Source organism: Oncorhynchus mykiss, chromosome 1 (assembly GCF_057628025.1).
Source record: "Oncorhynchus mykiss isolate SJ-2025 chromosome 1, ASM5762802v1, whole genome shotgun sequence".
Lineage (NCBI taxonomy): Eukaryota > Metazoa > Chordata > Actinopteri > Salmoniformes > Salmonidae > Oncorhynchus > Oncorhynchus mykiss.
Window position 1 is genome coordinate 11,436,447 of NC_143022.1, and position 13,205 is coordinate 11,449,651.

The window sequence follows — 13,205 nt, forward strand, 5'->3', positions numbered from 1 at the left end:
TGAGACGCAGACTATTAGAAAAGCATTCCAGGTGAAGCTGGTTGAGAGAATGCCAAGAGTGTGCAAAGCTGTCAAGGCAAAAAGGTGTCTATTTGGAAGAATCTCAAATATATTTTGATTTGTTTAACACTTTTTTGGTTACTATATGATTCCATGTGTTATTTCATAGTTTATGTCTTCACTATTATTCTCCAATGTAGAAAATAGTACAAATAAAGAAAAACCCTTGAATGGCAGTGTCAGAAGAAAGCCCATAAAATTGGCAGACTCCAGTCACCCAAGTTAGACTTCTCTGCAACCGGAACACCAAGCCTAGGACCAAAAGGCTCCTCAACAGCTTCTACCCCCAAGCCATAAGACTGCTGAACAATTAATAAACTCGCTACCAGACTTTTTACATCGACCCCCCCCTCCCTTTTGTACACTGCTGCTACTCGCCGTTTGTTACCTACGCATAGTCCCTTTACCCCCCCCCCCCCCCACCTACAGATTACCTCAACTATCCTGTACCCCCCCACACTGACTCGGTACCGGTGCCCCCCCCTGTACATAGCCTCGTTCTTCTTATTGTGTTACTTTTTATTATTACTTTTTATTTTAGTCTACTTGGTAAATATTTTATTTACTCTACTGGAACTGCACTGTTAGTTAAGGACTTGTAAGTCAGCATTTCACGGTAAAGTCTACACTTGTTGTATTCGGCGCATGTGACAAAGTTTGATTTGATGAGTAGGTGTCCAAAACTTTGACTGGTACTGTATACATAAAAGTATGTGGACACCCCTTCAAATTAGTGGACTCTGATATTCCAGCCACAACCATTGCCGACAGGTATAAAATTGAGCACACAGCCGTGAAATCTCTATAGACAAACATTGGCAGTAGAATGGCCTTATTGAAGAGCTCAGTGACTTTCAACGTGGCCCGTCATAGGATGCCACCTTTCCAACAAGTTAGTCCATCAAATTTCTGCTCTACTAGAGCTTCCCCAGTCAACTGTAAGTAGTGTTATTGTGAAGTGGAAAAGTTTAGGCGTAACAATGGCTCAGCTGTGAAGTGGTAGGCCACACGAGCTCACAGAACGAGACAGACGAGTGCAGAAGCACGTCGTGTGTCAAAAATCGTCTGTCCTTTGTTGCAACATTCCCTACAGAGTTCCAAACTGCCTCTGGAAGCAACGTCAGCACAATTGGTCACCGGGAGCTTTATGAAATGGGTTTCCATGGCTGAGCAGCCGCACACAAGTGCATTGCCAAGCGTCGACTGGAGTGGTATAAAGCTGGCTGCCATTGGACTCTGGCGCAATAGACCGGTTTATCTGGAGTGAAAATCACACTTCACCATCTGGCAGTCCAGCGAACAAATCTGGTTTAGGCGGATACCAGGAGAACGCTGCCTGCCCCAATGAATAGCGCCAACATGTAAAGTTTTGGTGGAGGAGGAATAATGGTCTGGGGCTTTTTTTCATGGTTCGGGCTAAGGCCCCTTAGCTCCAGTGAAGGAAAATCGTAATGCTACAGCATACAATGACTTTCCATAACAATTCTGTGCTTCCAACTGAGTGGCCTGCACAGAGCCCTGACCTCAACCCCTATCAACCCCTTTTGGAGTTAATTGAAATTCAGGGCCAGGGCTAATTGCCCAACATCAGGGCCCGACCTCACTAATGCTCTTGTGGCTGAATGGAAGCAAGTCCCTGCAGAAAGATTCCAACATCTAGCGAAAAGCCTTCCCATAAGAAGGTGTTATAGGGGGGGACCAACTATATTAATGCCCATGATTTTGGAATGAGTTGTTTGACAAGCAGGTGTCCACATACACTTCATGACCAAAACTATCTATACAACACCAAGAACATATCACCAATCCTCACCAACGACTGTTCCTCAGCCTTGGGTTTTGTGATGCTTGATTAGACATGGAAACAGAGGTGGACACAGATGAAAGAGACAGTGAGAGAGGTGGACGTGGGGATTGAACCCTCCACTCTGGGAGTTACCATTCAACCCACTCATGTGTTTTAACTGTGGTTACCTGAAGATGCTGGTCAACCAGTATCACGACTCAACCATGGAGTACAGTCATAACATGCCATACCTTTTATACAACATAATACATTACAGATGACATCTATCCATCGTTTCTCACCCTCATGCCTTACTGGAGTACGGTGAAGTTGCCCCCTACACGCTGATATTGGGTCAGTTTTGCATTCCCCCCTCCACTCACCAATGGTTATGGTTAAGATTGGTAGAGGAAGCTGATTCTAGCTCTGCACCAAGGGGAAACTTCAACCCTGGAGCCACCTTACCGGGAAGTTCTTGTCGACCAGCATAAGGGCCCGATTGGCGTTGGTGGGTCCCAGGAAGCGGTTGACCAGCGCCGTCCAACCCATCGAGAACTGGAACTCTATGTTTTCCTGGAAGTCCGAGCAGAGCGCGGCACAGTTCAGGTCGTAGCTCAGGTCAAATTTGTGACAGGGCACCAGCATCTGTATCTGGTTCTGAACAGCAGGGGGCAGCAGAGGCTGCAGACTCTCTGGTGGTGGGAAAACAAGGAAGGAAACAATGACACCAATCTAGAGCAGGGGTATTCAACTAACCCTACGAGTTGAGAGCCTGCTGGTTCTGTTCTACCTGATCATTCATTGCACCCATCTGGTGTCCCAGGTCTAAATTAGTCCCTAATTAAACAAGTACAATGGGGGGGGGGGGGAGACAGTGGAACTGTCTTCAAGGTCCAGAGTAAAGTTTGAAGGGTCTAGATGACATCAGACCCAAACACTTTCAATGCTTCCTGATTTCCTTGAAGTCAGAGATTTGACAGAACTGGATCAGTGGAAGCTGTGTTATAGAACCTGAATTGGCACCCTATTCAACTGTTACAAAAAGGGCCCTCCTTTCCACAATAGTGTCTAAATACACAATGATCCAAGAGGGATAGATGGGTGAGAAGACAGCAATATGAAACAATCCTGTTGCATGCGCTAGGCATACTTTCCCCTCATTCAATTGGTTTACTCCCTTCAGCAATAGTCCCAGTCCTGAACATTATAGAGGTCAATAACATTGACGTCAGTCTGCTTTATGACTGGTGGCCGTGTCACTCACACAGACCTCATGACAAACACTTGGGGGGGGGGGGGGGGGTTGTGAGCCGGTGTCATGACCAAACCTGATCCCAGATCATATAGTGCAAAAAGATCTAAGACCAGACTAGTCATGAACAGGGCTAGCCTAAATATACTATTTATTATGGGGTTGTGTTACATGGTGCACCATCTACCTACCAATCATGTCTCTCTGGGGAGGACTGCTCCCTACCTACCGATCATGTCTCTCTGGGGAGGACTGCTCCCTACCTACCATTCATGTCTCTCTGGGGAGGACTGCTCCCTACCTACCGATCATGTCTCTCTGGGGAGGACTGCTCCCTACCTACCGATCATGTCTCTCTGGGGAGGACTGCTCCCTACCTACCGATCATGTCTCTCTGGGGAGGACTGCTCCCTACCTACCGATCATGTCTCTCTAGGGAGGACTGCTCCCTACCTACCGATCATGTCTCTCTGGGAGGACTGCTCCCTACCTACCGATCATGTCTCTCTGGGAGGACTGCTCCCTACCTACCGATCATGTCTCTCTGGGGAGGACTGCTCCCTACCTACCGATCATGTCTCTCTGGGGAGGACTGCTCCCTACCTACCGATCATGTCTCTCTAGGGAGGACTGCTCCCTACCTACCGATCATGTCTCTCTGGGGAGGACTGCTCCCTACCTACCGATCATGTCTCTCTGGGGAGGACTGCTCCCTACCTACCGATCATGTCTCTCTGGGGAGGACTGCTCCCTACCTACCGATCATGTCTCTCTGGGGAGGACTGCTCCCTACCTACCGATCATGTCTCTCTGGGGAGGACTGCTCCCTACCTACCGATCATGTCTCTCTGGGGAGGACTGCTCCCTACCTACCGATCATGTCTCTCTGGGGAGGACTGCCCCCTACCTACCGATCATGTCTCTCTGGGAGGACTGCTCCCTACCTACCGATCATGTCTCTCTGGGAGGACTGCTCCCTACCTACCGATCATGTCTCTCTGGGAGGACTGCTCCCTACCTACCGATCATGTCTCTCTGGGGAGGACTGCTCCCTACCTACCGATCATGTCTCTCTGGGGAGGACTGCCCCCTACCTACCGATCATGTCTCTCTGGGGAGGACTGCCCCCTACCTACCGATCATGTCTCTCTGGGGAGGACTGCTCCCTACCTACCGATCATGTCTCTCTGGGGAGGACTGCTCCCTACCTACCGATCATGTCTCTCTGGGAGGACTGCTCCCTACCTACCGATCATGTCTCTCTGGGGAGGACTGCTCCCTACCTACCGATCATGTCTCTCTGGGGAGGACTGCTCCCTACCTACCGATCATGTCTCTCTGGGGAGGACTGCTCCCTACCTACCGATCATGTCTCTCTGGGGAGGACTGCTCCCTACCTACCGATCATGTCTCTCTGGGGAGGACTGCTCCCTACCTACCGATCATGTCTCTCTGGGGAGGACTGCTCCCTACCTACCGATCATGTCTCTCTGGGGAGGACTGCTCCCTACCTACCGATCATGTCTCTCTGGGGAGGACTGCTCCCTACCTACCGATCATGTCTCTCTGGGGAGGACTGCTCCCTACCTACCGATCATGTCTCTCTGGGGAGGACTGCTCCCTACCTACCGATCATGTCTCTCTGGGGAGGACTGCTCCCTACCTACCGATCATGTCTCTCTGGGGAGGACTGCTCCCTACCTACCGATCATGTCTCTCTGGGGAGGACTGCTCCCTACCTACCGATCATGTCTCTCTGGGGAGGACTGCTCCCTACCTACCGATCATGTCTCTCTGGGGAGGACTGCTCCCTACCTACCGATCATGTCTCTCTGGGGAGGACTGCTCCCTACCTACCGATCATGTCTCTCTGGGGAGGACTGCTCCCTACCTACCGATCATGTCTCTCTGGGGAGGACTGCTCCCTACCTACCATTCATGTCTCTCTGGGGAGGACTGCTCCCTACCTACCGATCATGTCTCTCTGGGGAGGACTGCTCCCTACCTACCAATCATGTCTCTCTGGGGAGGACTGCTCCCTACCTACCGATCATGTCTCTCTGGGGAGGACTGCTCCCTACCTACCGATCATGTCTCTCTGGGAGGACTGCACAGAGGCGTTGACGGCGTTGGAGCAGCGGAAGGCCAGGTTCTTACCCATGCCCTCCTCGATGTGGCTCAGCAGCTCCTGTAAGGGAGGGTCAGGTGGTCATGGAGTGGTTGCAGAAACAGTGCGTAGAAGAGAGGTCACTACTGAGATGTTAAGAGTCCTGATGGTACTAACCTAAATGCGCTACATCAGTGACAACGCTTCCATTTCATGTCATTGGTGTAATGGTACTCAAACTCACTGATTTGTAGCGCTTGAGGATGTCGGGCAAGGGGTGGAAGTCCGAGCGGAACTCCTCGATGAGCACGTTGAGACGACAGATCTCTTCGCCCATGGCGCTGGACACCTTGAGAAAACAGTTGTGTCAGTACCTGGCTAAAACAAACATTTTTAACCATCAGGGGTAAGTAACCCTTGGAATGGATTGAGGATTAGTGCTGTATTAAATCCATAAAATGCCATTGGCAGCATGACCAGGAAAGGCCATTCCCTGCAGTGTTATGAGGCTTTAAGGGATTTCAAAACATATTGTAAACAGTTATGTTATTCGATGGCCACGGTTTACCTTGCTCTCCACCTCCACTGTGACAGCCTTGATCTTCTTCTTGATGTCTTCTATGAGCAGCTGGAGCTGGTTCGTCACAAACTCCAGACGGTCAATCTGGTACTCACGGTCCTCCAATGAGGCCACTCTACAGGACGCACAGGAAGTGGTAAGGTGAGACACGTAGTATATCAGTGCTTCCACAGGAAGTGCAAAAGTTTGTGTTCCAATATCCATATTAATGCACTGGGCCTGCCCTGTTGGAACCCACCTCACATTCTAAAACATAAATGTTACCGTTTCCATACAAAACATTTGGGAATGACTGACTAAACAGAAGATCCAGGAAGAAGAGGGATGGGCTGTGAGCGGATGGATCAGAGAACACTCACCTCTTCTCTGCTGCCTTGATGTTGATGGCGTCCATGATGGCTTTGACCGTTTCAGTGATCTGCTTGGCCCTGATAGTGTGCTGCTCAAACTTTGTTTTCACTGCTGACTGCGAGATACACTCCTGGGAGGCCATATAACACACGTTACTGTGACAGGGGGCTGCGACACGACCTCCTGGGCTTTTCAACCTACTGAGTCGAGCCCAACCAAGATGTGCTGGCCTGATTGCGCCATAAGCATCCACCATAGTTTGAAAAGGACCATGTGAAGCCAGAACAGTTTGGTTCGGGTCAGCACGTGTGAAAAGGGTATAGGCAGGACAAAAAAGGACAAGATATACACCTGCTGCCGCAATTTATGTAGGATTTTGTGGAACAAATCAAGTGGGGGAGGGGGGAAAAAATAATAATAATTCCGGCAGCAGCTCTGCATCTCAAGTCTCACAGCCCCTTGGTTCTTAGGCTCACAGTAACGTGTTAGTGTAGACAGAGCAAAATCATAGGAGAAGTACAGCAATTCTAAGAAAGGGAGATTAGTATTTCCTGAACATAAAACAACTCTGACCAGACAAAATGCAGGCAACAGAATGCAACAAATGACAGTGAACAGAATGAAAATTAAACTGAAAGAAATTGATGATCCTCGCCAAAGCAAATCTAGACTTCAGCAATGAAGACGCAGATTGATGGTAATATGCACATTGATTGGCCTAAGCAGGGAGTCAGCGGGGCGGGCTTGGTTTGGAAACGTGTGATTGGTGGAGAGACGAGTAGTCCGGTGATGAGATGGAAAGACTAGAGTTGTTTCTCACAGCACAGGATCATAGAGATACAGTGATTAGAATGGTTCAACACTACTATCTGCAGTGGCACGGAATATAATCTAGTTAACCTCCTATCATTACACAGCTTTCCCTTCAGGTGTCCGACCCTATAGAGGTAAAATGGTATGGGGCAGCGTAACTAAGCTGAGCTTTAGACAAGGAATTCTCTCTATTCCTAATCTTTTCTCCACCATAACAAGCACACACACTTTGACACAGTTCTGTCTCTCGTCCAACACGGCTCCAACACGATGTTCAGAGTCCCACTGGAAAAGCCAGGCCAGAGAATTCAGAGAGACAGAGCCTGGTATGCCTCACTCTGCATGTTCTGAATGTCCTAGGCTGCACCTTGAGGAGCAGCCACTGTTTGACTTGACTACACATTGTTTTAACGGTCATCTTGATTGCTTGGAATACGTTTCATTGTACTTCTGTCATTTCATTTTACATTCATACTGTGGGGCTCTCTTATTAAAATGAGTTGCATTTAAATCATTAAAACCAATCGGAGGCTTGAGAACGAGTGGTGTTAGACATTGTCACACCCCACACACACACACACACAAACACTTGCCTCAAATATCCTCTCGAAACTCTGGAACTCCTTGAGCCTCTCCTGGAAACCTTCGGCTAAAGCTCCACCTGGGAAATGTCATATTGTCATCCAAAGATCACCACATCTCTCCAAAACTGAGTCTAGTACCATTTTGACTATAAACTACTACAAAAATAAATAATAAAAAATAAAAAAAAGAGGGGACATTTCACTTTTGTATCAGTTAGCAGTGAATTAAACAGCCTGGGGAAAGAGCTCTGCAGCGCACCGCTTTGGTCCACTCGCTTTTGAAAGGTGGTCAAACACCTGAAAGTTCCAAAGTGAAATATCCCTTTAACCTAGAAAGTAGAGGTCGACCGATTAATCGGAATGGCCGATTAATTAGGGCCGATTTCAAGTTTCCATAACAAATCGGAAATCTGTATTTTTGGGCGCCGATTTGCCGTTGTTTTTTTTATTTTTATACCTTTATTTAATCTTTATTTAACTAGGCAAGTCCGTTAAGAACATTCTTATTTTCAATGACGGCATAGGAACGGTGGGTTAACTGCCTTGTTCAGGGGCAGAACAGATTCACATTGTCAGCTCGGGGGATCCAATCTTGCAACCGTACAGTTAACTAGTCCAACGCAATAACGACCTGCCTCTCTCTTGTTGCACTCCACAAGGAGACTGACTGCCTGTTACGCGAATGCAGTAAGCCAAGGTAAGTTGCTAGCTAGCATTAAACTTATCTTATGAAAAACAATCAATCATAATCACTAGTTTACTACACATGGTTGATGATATTACTAGATATTATCTAGCGTGTCCTGCGTTGCATATAATCTGACTGAGCATACAAGTGTCTAAGTATCTGACTGAGCGGTGGTAGGCAGAAGCAGGCGCGTAAACATTAATTCAAACAGCACTTTCTTTGCGTTTTGCCAGCAGCTCTTCGTTGTGCGTCAAGCATCGCGCTGTTTATGACTTTAAGCCTATCAACTCCCGAGATGAGGCTGTGTAACCGAAGTGAAATGGCTAGCTAATTAGCATGCGCTAATAGCGTTTCAAACATCACTCGCTCTGAGCCTTCTAGTAGTTGTTCCCCTTGCTCTGCATGGGTAACGCTGCTTCGATGGTGGCTGTTGTCGTTGTGTTGCTGGTTCGAGCCCAGGGAGGAGCGAGGAGAGGGACGGAAGCTATACTGTTACACTGGCAATACTAAAGTGCCTATAACAACATCCAATAGTCAAAGGTTAATGAAATACAAATGGTAGAGGGAAATAGTCCTATAATTCCTATAATAACTACAACCTAAAACTTCTTACCTGGGAATATTGAAGACTCATGTTAAAAGGAACCACCAGCTTTCATATGTTCTCATGTTCTGAGCAAGGAACTGAAACCTTAGCTTTCTTACATGGCACATATTGCACGTTTACTTTCTTCTCCAACACTTTGTTTTTGCATTATTTAAACCAAATTTAACATGTTTCATTATTTACTTGAGGCTAAATTGATTTTATTGATGTATTATATTAAGTTAAAATAAGTGTTCATTCAGTATTGTTGTAATTGTCATTATTACAAATGAACTTTTATTATTATTTTATAAAGTCCGATTAATCGGTATCGGCAATTTTGGTCCTCCAATAATCGGTATCGGCGTTGAAAACTCATAATCTGTCGACCTCTACTAAAAAGGATCAGAAATTACATCACAGACGGAGAAGATGGATGCCAGGCTAAAAACAGAGCTCAAGACAGACACCACACAAACAAAAAGGTCATGTTGGAACATGTGAGCCAATGGACTGCATAAGTGCCTTGATTCCATGTAGCTGGTGTTGACAAGAGCCGATAGTGAAGTCTCAGTTTGTTTTATAGCTTGGCTGGGGAAGTGTTGTTTGGAGCAGACACTGTGGATCTAATTTGGAGAAGCCTATCAGGGACATAGTGTAGACAGGACAAAACCCATGGCCTGAGTGAGCCTGCTTGCTCACCCCACACACCCAATCCATCCACACAGTACAAACCCAAAACCTGGTTTGACCAGGACACCACGGTTTACCACTATTCACACACACACACACACACGCTTGCCTACATCCCCCCTCCCCCGTTTCACCACCACCGGCCGGGCTTACCAGACTCTGGCATACCCTGGGCGCGCTGCATGCGGGAGTTGAGCACCTCCTTGGCTGACACAAAGAAGATGTGGTTGGGCGCCTGCTCCCGGTCCACCACCTTCAGCTCCTCCACCAGGAAGTTGACGCAGCGGTCCGTGTGCTGCTTTCGAACCTGTAAGAGGGGAACAGTACGGCATCGTTACAATAAGTGGATTGAGGACGTGGTCCCCACAGTGACTGTACGTACATACCCCAACCAGAAGCCATGGATAACAGGCAACATTCGCACTGAGCTAAAGGGTAGAGCTGCCGCTTTCAAGGTGCAGGACTCTAACCCGGAAGCTTACAAGAAATCCCGCTATGCCCTGCGACGAACCATCAAACAGGCAAAGCGTCAATACATGGCAAACATTGAATCATACTACACTGGCTCCGACGCTCGTCGGATGTGGCAGTGCTTGCAAACTATTACAGACTACAAGGGAACGCACAGCCGCGAGCTGCCCAGTGAGACGAGCCTACCAGACGAGCTAAATCACTTCCATGCTCGCGTCAAGGCAAGCAACACTGAGGCATGCATGAGAGCATCAGCTGTTCCGGACGACTGTGTGATCGCGCTCGACGTAACCGACGTGAGTAAGACCTTTAAACAGGTCAACATACACAAGGCTGCGGGGCCAGACGGATTACCAGGACGTGTGCTCCTGGCATGTGTTGACCAACTGGCAGGTGTCTTCACTGACATTTTCAACATGTCCCTGATTGAGTCTAATACCAACATGCTTCAATCAGACCACCATAGTCCCTGTGCCCAAGAACAAAGGCAACCTGACTAAATGACTGCAGACCCATAGCACTCACGTCCGTAGCCATGAGGTGCTTTGGAAGGCTGGTAATGGCTCACATCAACACCATTATCCCAGAAACCCTAGACCCTCTCCAATTTGCATACCGCCCAAACCGATCCACAGATGATGCAATCTCTATTGCACTCCACACTGCCCTTTCCTACCTGGACAAAAGGAACACCTATATGAGAAAGCTGTTCATTGACTACAGCTCAGCATTCAACACCATAGTACCCTCAAACATCATCACCAAGCTAAGGATCCTGGGATTAAACACCTCCCTCTGTAACTGGATCCTGGACTTCCTGACAGGCCACCCCCAGGTGGTGAGGGTAGGTAGCAACACATCTGCAACGCTGATCCTAAACACTGGAGCTCCCCAGGGGTGCGTGCTCAGTCCCCTCCTGTACTCCCTGTTCACCCACAACTGCATGGCCAGGCACGACTCCAACACCATCATTAAGTTTGCTGACGACACAACAGTAGTAGGCCTGATCACCGACAACGACGAGACAGCCTATAGGGAGGAGGTCAGAGACCTGGCCGAGTGGTGCCAGAATAACAACCTATCCCTCAAAGTAACCAAGACTAAGGAAATGATTGTGGATTACAGGAAAAGGAGCATCAAGCACACACCCCTTCTCATCGACGGGGCTGTAGTGGAGCAGGTTGAGAGCGTCAAGTTCCTTGTTGTCCACATCAACAAACTAGATTGGTCCAAACACATCAAGACAGTCGTGAAGAGGGCACGACAAAGCCCATTCCCCCTCAGGAAATTAAAAGATTTGGCATGGGTCCTGAGATCCTCAAAATGTTCTTCTCAACAGTTTTTACCCCCAAGCCATAAGACTCCTGAACAGGTAATCAAATGGCTACCCAGACTATTTGCATTGTGTTCCTCCCCCAACCCCTCCTTTTACACTGCTGCTACTCTCTGTTTATCTTATATGCATAATCACTTTAACTCTACATTTATGTACATACTACCTAACTTGGACCGACCAACCAGTGCTCCCGCACATTGGCTAACCGGGCTATCTACATACTACCTCAATAAGCCTGACTAACAGGTATCTGTATAAAGCCTTGCTACTCTTTTTGCTGTTTTATTTCTTTACTTACCTACACACTTTTTCCCCCCTCGCACCATTGGTTAGAGCCTGTAAGTAAGCATTTCACTGTAAGGTTTACACCTGCTGTATTCGGCACACGTGACAAATAAACTTTGATTTGAACATCACCACAATGTTAAGAGCCCATAGCAACCCATAGCAACCCAGTCTCTACTGGGGAAATTTGTTAAACTATATTTACTTGAAATTAAGTTAAATCTCCCCCCCCCCCAATCTTAAAATTAATGCATAATTTTAAAAAAAGGTGCCTTTAGAACCTATTCACACCCCTCAACGTTCACATTGGTTGAGTTACACCCCAAATTGAAAATGGGGAGGCAGGTAGCCTAGTGGTTAGAGCGTTGGGCCAGTAACCGAAAGGCTTGCCTAGTTAAATAAAAGGTTAAATTAAAAAATTAAAATTCCCAAACATGCATCCTGTTTGCAATAAAAGGCACAAAAGTAAAACTGCAAGAAAAAAACATTATGTCCTGAATATAAATTGCTATGTTGGGGCAAATCCAACAACACATCTCTATTTTCAAGCATGGTGGCGGCTGCATCATGTTATGGCAAGGACTAGGGAGTTTATGATGACAAGAAAACCGGAATAGAGCTAGGCACAGGCAAAATCCTAGAGGAAAACCTGGTTGAGTCTGCTTTCCAGACAGACACTGGGAGATAAATGCCATAGTATTCTTTTTCATTCCATTTATGAACATTTGATCCCACAAAAATAAGCGATATGAATTTTAAACCAACAGTTGGCAAAGTACTTATGAACGTTCCGGAAGTTTGGCGTTCTGAAACAATGGACTTTGACATCACTCTGACCTAAATCAATCAACTGCAGCATATTACTACAGCAGAGGCTATAGAAAAACAAAAACGAGAAATTGATACCCGATTGCCTAATACCAGAATTGAGACTGAACTGCCTATTCATTCATATAAGTATCTGATTCTAGAAATAAAAATACATATATTTTGAACATCCAACAGGCTTATATGATCAATCACTTCACATTTGCAACATTGATCATGCAATGCACGCAGTCATGAGATAAAAATAATCCCAGTAGAAAAATGGATCATAAACTAATTTAGGTTTACTGGAACATGACAGCCAACCAAAAGGTAGGTTAATTTATTTAAGTACTTTACTCATTTATTGAAATGACCGTAACATTTGTTGTCAATACTGCGACCACAATACAGTAGCCTAGTAGATTCTTAGTGACTCCATCAATCAGGAGAATGTCCACCAGCTTTGATTAGTTACTGTAAATTGACATACAATACAGACACACAAAATGTGGACACCCCTTAAAATTAGTGGAGTCAGCCATTTCAGCCACCAGCCATGCAATCTCCATAGACAAACATTGGCAGTAGAATGGCCTTACTGAAGAGCTCAGTGAATTTCAACGTGGCACAGTCATTGGATGCCACCTTCCCAACAAGTCAGTTTGTCAAATTTCTGCCCTGTTAGAGCTGCCCCGGTCAACTGTAAGGGCTGTTATTGTGAAGTGGAAATGTCTAGGCGCAAGAACAGCTCAGCCGCAAAGTGGTTGGCCACACAAGCTCACAGAACGGGATGGCCGAGTGCT

The 13,205-nt window shown here is 46.9% G+C and overlaps 1 protein-coding gene across 2 annotated transcripts in view; it reads right to left on the bottom strand.

The window, feature by feature from the left end:
- LOC110533192 (mitofusin-1) overlaps positions 1 to 13,205 on the bottom strand; it is a 28,636-nt gene that overhangs the window by 5,377 nt on the left and 10,054 nt on the right. For both annotated transcript variants that reach the window (XM_021617365.3, XM_021617301.3), the window contains exons 8-14: positions 9,654 to 9,807; positions 7,543 to 7,610; positions 6,145 to 6,266; positions 5,774 to 5,900; positions 5,450 to 5,554; positions 5,184 to 5,286; positions 2,312 to 2,538 (exon numbers count right to left, since the gene is read on the bottom strand). In XM_021617365.3, the coding sequence (XP_021473040.2) occupies positions 2,312 to 2,538; positions 5,184 to 5,286; positions 5,450 to 5,554; positions 5,774 to 5,900; positions 6,145 to 6,266; positions 7,543 to 7,610; positions 9,654 to 9,807 (906 nt within the window). The remainder of the gene's footprint in view (positions 1 to 2,311; positions 2,539 to 5,183; positions 5,287 to 5,449; positions 5,555 to 5,773; positions 5,901 to 6,144; positions 6,267 to 7,542; positions 7,611 to 9,653; positions 9,808 to 13,205) is intronic.